The 4,580-nt window shown below is 42.1% G+C and overlaps 1 protein-coding gene across 5 annotated transcripts; it reads right to left on the bottom strand.

The window, feature by feature from the left end:
- Positions 1-736: 736 nt before the first annotated feature.
- Positions 737-4,331, bottom strand: TOE3 (target of early activation tagged (EAT) 3). Of its 5 annotated transcripts, none has more exons than XM_088943832.1 (11): positions 3,956-4,264; positions 3,160-3,862; positions 2,982-3,007; positions 2,844-2,874; positions 2,614-2,701; positions 2,329-2,474; positions 2,157-2,201; positions 1,912-2,003; positions 1,652-1,800; positions 1,374-1,577; positions 737-1,253 (listed from the first exon to the last, which is right to left on the bottom strand). In XM_088943832.1, the coding sequence occupies exons 2-11, from the start codon at positions 3,669-3,671 to the stop codon at positions 993-995; spliced, it is 1,554 nt and encodes a 517-aa protein (XP_088799958.1). In that variant the 5' UTR covers positions 3,672-3,862; positions 3,956-4,264; the 3' UTR covers positions 737-992. The 5 variants fall into 5 exon arrangements, with proteins under 5 accessions (XP_088799958.1, XP_088799956.1, XP_088799959.1 ...); XM_088943830.1 differs by having other exon boundaries at positions 1,652-1,833; positions 3,956-4,263; XM_088943833.1 differs by having other exon boundaries at positions 1,422-1,577; positions 1,652-1,833; positions 3,160-4,331.
- Positions 4,332-4,580: the final 249 nt, after the last annotated feature.

Raw genomic sequence — 4,580 nt, 5'->3', positions numbered from 1 at the left:
TGCTAGTCAGGCAGGGGAGTTGGATTGTATTACTTTAATAACTAGATTAACTAAAATACCATTCCAAGTAATTAAGTTGTTAAATAAATTATTGTCAAAATCAAGTTGCCACTTAATTATTAACTAACTAATATATAGGAAATACTACGTAACTATTGTCTATTGATTGCTTAACAGCCGTATGAGGACGTGTCGGAACAGACGCCGTTTACTCCTAAGCCCACAGAGTTGAAGATCAGAAGATGCGAGCTTTAGAGGGTTCCCCTTTTTCCGATTATCGGAGGAGATGAGGTGGTAGTGGTAGGACTGGGCAAGCTTTGAAGCCTTTAGGAGGTTAGGTCTCTCTCGTCATTATAGCCATGTCTGACTGTATTCGCCGTGAACTGATTTTAAGGACACCGACGATAGCGACACGTCATTCTTTCACCCTCAATCCGACGATATTTCCGAGAAGTAATTGGGCTTTTGTCGGGGCTGTGCAATCTGATTGACCTACTGCCAGCTACTGCTGATACACATACCCCTCCTCTCTTATTGACATTAGTATTAATACATTTTAATAATTTATTTTGGGGTTCCACGCCTGCTTTTCTTATAATAAGCTATCATTACTTGATTAGGGAATTTTAGACAGTGTAATCTATCAGTTTCAGCTTTTCAACGATTTCCGAAGAGTGGTCGTGGTCGACCGGAAAACAAGGGTATTTCGCTAACCATCAAAAATAATAATAACCCATTTTAGACCGAGTAAATCAGTAAGAGGAAATCAAATCAGATCAGCAATTACACAACGCAAGAAAAAGGCAGAATCGTTTCTCATAAGATTGGAGTTTGGAGGGAGCTCCTGTTAGTTACCTCGCTCAAGCTCTTTTCATCTTTACAAGTGGAAAGTGGATGGAGTGACTAACAAATAAGATCGACACAAAAAACGATTGATGAGATTGAGAGAAATGGCCGACGCAGAAAGACTTTCGACTCTAACAAGGGTCAGGTCAGGTGGGTCTCGTCAGAAAGTGGAACCCATTCTTCTGCGGCCAATTTGGAGACTTTATTATCTGCGATGATGGGAATCCTGATGATGCTGCAGCCAACACTTGGGGTGAAGAACCAGCAGAAGCCCAGCTACTACTATCACTGCCTCGGTTCCATCCCGATATTTGCCGTTGTTGGGAATCGCCCGTCGCTAGCGACAGAACTCCTCCTCCTACGACTCCAATCCGGTCATCCCCGTCGCAGCTACTCGGGAATGGATACTACAACAAAAGGGCAAAATTAAGTACAACAGTCCAATTGTTAGAAACGGCAGCATCTAATCGCATCGATGATGATACTGAAATGGGTCTCAATTCTAAGTTCTAAATAACAACACCCACTTGATAATTCGAAGGATTGAATTGTTGTTGCAGGTGCAGGATGTGAACCTTTGGGGATTCCCCGCTTCGCCGTAATTGCCCATGTCCTTGCATTTCATTTCCCTTCAGCGACACCGGGGATTGAATGTGAGTCTGGTTGAGCATCCTCACAGCTTCGTTCTCTTCGCTCTCGTCTTGTCTGTGATTGCTTCTACATAGCTCATCCTGCATTAGTTCGAATTTGTTAAGGCTCGGTGGCTATACTTGATTAACTAAGAAGCAACAGAACACCAATGTACCTTGGACCTACAGCCCCCATTGCTGATCCCCCAATCAGCTTCGATAGGCGTTGACGAGTGTCGCAGATCTCCCATCCCCAATTCAAGACCATCCCGCTTCGGGGCAGAACTGCCCAGGCTTAAATCGAGATTGTGATCCACATCTTTACCTGGACAAGGGTTGCCATTGCAATTTTCTTCTCCTTTTTTTTTTCTTACTACTAGAAAGAAAGAAGAGAATAAATATAAAAGAAACAACCATAATCGTTTTTATGGCTTACCAGTAGCATTGAGCTCCTCTTCGTATATACTCGGATCAAAATTAGTCACAGCTTCCTTACCGTTAAACTTGATTGCAGCTTTATCATAAGCCCTGCACAGATATCAATCAACACATTAACACTCTAAAAGCTAACCGACGAAAGAACAGAAGATAACTAGTCGTAGCCTCGTAGATATGCACCCAAAACAGAATGCTCTAAGCATCAGCAAAAAAATCAAGCATATGAAAATTGAAGGGAAATACCTGGCTGCTTCAATTTCGGTGTCAAAAAGACCCAAGTATACATATCTGCGTGAGTAATGTCAGAAGATTAATTAGAGAAAGAAGAAGAATCGTCTTATCCATTAGCTACGAGAAAGGGAAATAATGTAAAGATTTTCAATGGAAGATGAAGAAAAGGGTAGAGTACAATTACTTCTTGCCTAAGAACTGGCCCATTCGAGCTTCCCATCTTCCGCATTTGTGCAAGGTTACGCCTCTAAATTTGGAACTTCCTCTGGGAAAGCCAGTGCTTTGGCGGCGAAGTACATGAACGAACTCCTCCTTGGTTAGATTGCTCATCTGTCACCACCATCACATTACAGTGCCTCTTCTTTCAATTTCAGTTAAATATTAAACACCCAAAGAAGGCTTACTGTAGAAGATTTAATTAATAAAAAAAAAAAGAGTGAAGATAAGTTGTATCCCCTTTCGCTCTCACCTGCTTCAAATCTTCCTCATAATCATCAAGACTGAAATTTATATCTGCTTCTACTCCGCGGAACTTGATAGCTGCTCTGTCGTATGCACTGAAACAATATTTCTCTGTTTCAGAAAAGACGATCTCCATACAACCTTTTTAAAGGGTGGATAAATAAAACAAAGGTACAGAATAATTAAACTACAAGCATCGGAGAAACTGGGTTGTAGGGAATGGGGCTAAAAGCTCACCGAGCAGCTGCATGTGCCGTATCGAATCCACCTATTACCACATAACAGAAACATCTCAGTATCAGTAACCACACACTTCATCCACCCAAAAGAAATCAGTGTTTTTCCCTAACAAAACAGAAATTATTATCTGCATACCCAAATAAACTTGCTTTCCGCAATCCCTGCATCGAGAACGACATGGAAAGGACATGAACATTGTAGTTGAAGAAGTTGAACAGCAACAAGAGATTAAGAAAAGAGAATTATTTAGAAGAGAAAAAGGGGGAGAAAAGAAATGATGATAAATATCGCATTTAGACAGGAAGAAACGAACCATATATGGGACTCCCAACGTCCGGTTCTCCTGTAAAAGGTAACGCCACGATACTGTGAGCTTCGAGACCTTGGCCCTCGCCGGCTCTTCTTCATGGGCTGGGAAACGTCTATAGGTCTGGCAGCAGCAAGAGGCTCCGACTGACAGAATTTGACACCAACCCAGTGAGCCCGCGGCAAGGAGGCCGTAGCGACAGGAGTCGACCCCATTTCCGAGTCCTCGATCGGAAAAAACTGACGGGTCACCACCGGTTCATTCTCGGAAAAGCAGTTGTCATCGTCGGTCACAGAGAAGCCGAAGATCTTACTACTCCTTTTCCTCCTTGCGCCTCGATCCTCCTCCTCATCCGATCCATCTTCGATGACCAAAGCCGAGGAGCTGGAATTTTCATTGGAAAAGGATCCGACCCCCTTGCCCTTGTCCTCGTCTCCATCGACCGACGTCTTCTGCGAGGAACAGCCTTCGGATTCCTCCTCTTTCCTCTGATCAGGCGAGTCGTTGAGATCCCACATGGTGTCTCCTCCGTCGTCGTCTTCTTCTCCTTGTTTGTCTGTCGTGGTGGTCTCCAGAATATGGAAGATCCAAGCTGCTCCGACCTTTCCACGTATGAACAAAGAACAAACTAGGATCACCGATCATCTCTCTCCATCAAGATCGGAATTTGGGTTGCTGTCGGCAAAAGATATCTTGCTTTCTTCCCACTCTGTATAACGAAATTCATACAACCACATAATAATATCTCTGCATAATGTTTTGCTTATTTTAATTTGCTTTTTATTTGTATATAATTATATACCAGCCAGACTTGAGAAAACAAACGTAAGAAAAGAGTTTCGATGCAAAAAGGCACTCCAGAACTGCTATCTCCCCCAAAGTGCCGAATACAGTATAGACGAGGCCAGGACGAGAAAGCTTAGCTAAAAGCAACAGAATCCACCATTGGTCTCTCTCTCTCTCTCTCTCTCTCTCTCTCTCTTCTATCCCCTAGTTTCAATCATTCATATTCATATTCATAGACCCCCTATATCGCCCATCAACAACCCCCCAACCCAAAGACTTTAACTGATTACTCATCACTCTCTCTGTCTCTGTTAATTTCTCTCTTTAGACTTATACTGGTTAATTTCTCCATTACTTGTAGTGAAGCTAGAGGGGAAAAAAAACAAAAGTGGAAAAAGAGAACCATCTCTTTCTTGGTTATATTGTTCCCACGTTAACCAAATCGAAAAGCATCTCTCTCTCTCTCTCTCTCTCTCTCTCTCTCTCTCATTATGAATTTCATTATCGGCTAAAAGAAATTCCAGACACTACTAATTACTTGCTTATTTCTTCTATTTTTACAGTCATTGGTTATCATTTCTCTGAGATTAAATGTTGGTATCATCTCTCTTTTATTTTATTTTATTTTTCCTTTTTTATTA

The sequence above is a fragment of the Nelumbo lutea genome, chromosome 5 (assembly GCF_056320005.1).
Source record: "Nelumbo lutea isolate HS-2025 chromosome 5, American lotus-T2T, whole genome shotgun sequence".
Taxonomy (NCBI): domain Eukaryota; kingdom Viridiplantae; phylum Streptophyta; class Magnoliopsida; order Proteales; family Nelumbonaceae; genus Nelumbo; species Nelumbo lutea.
Note: the sequence above shows the minus strand (reverse complement) of the source record. Positions and strands in the feature narration are given on the sequence as shown.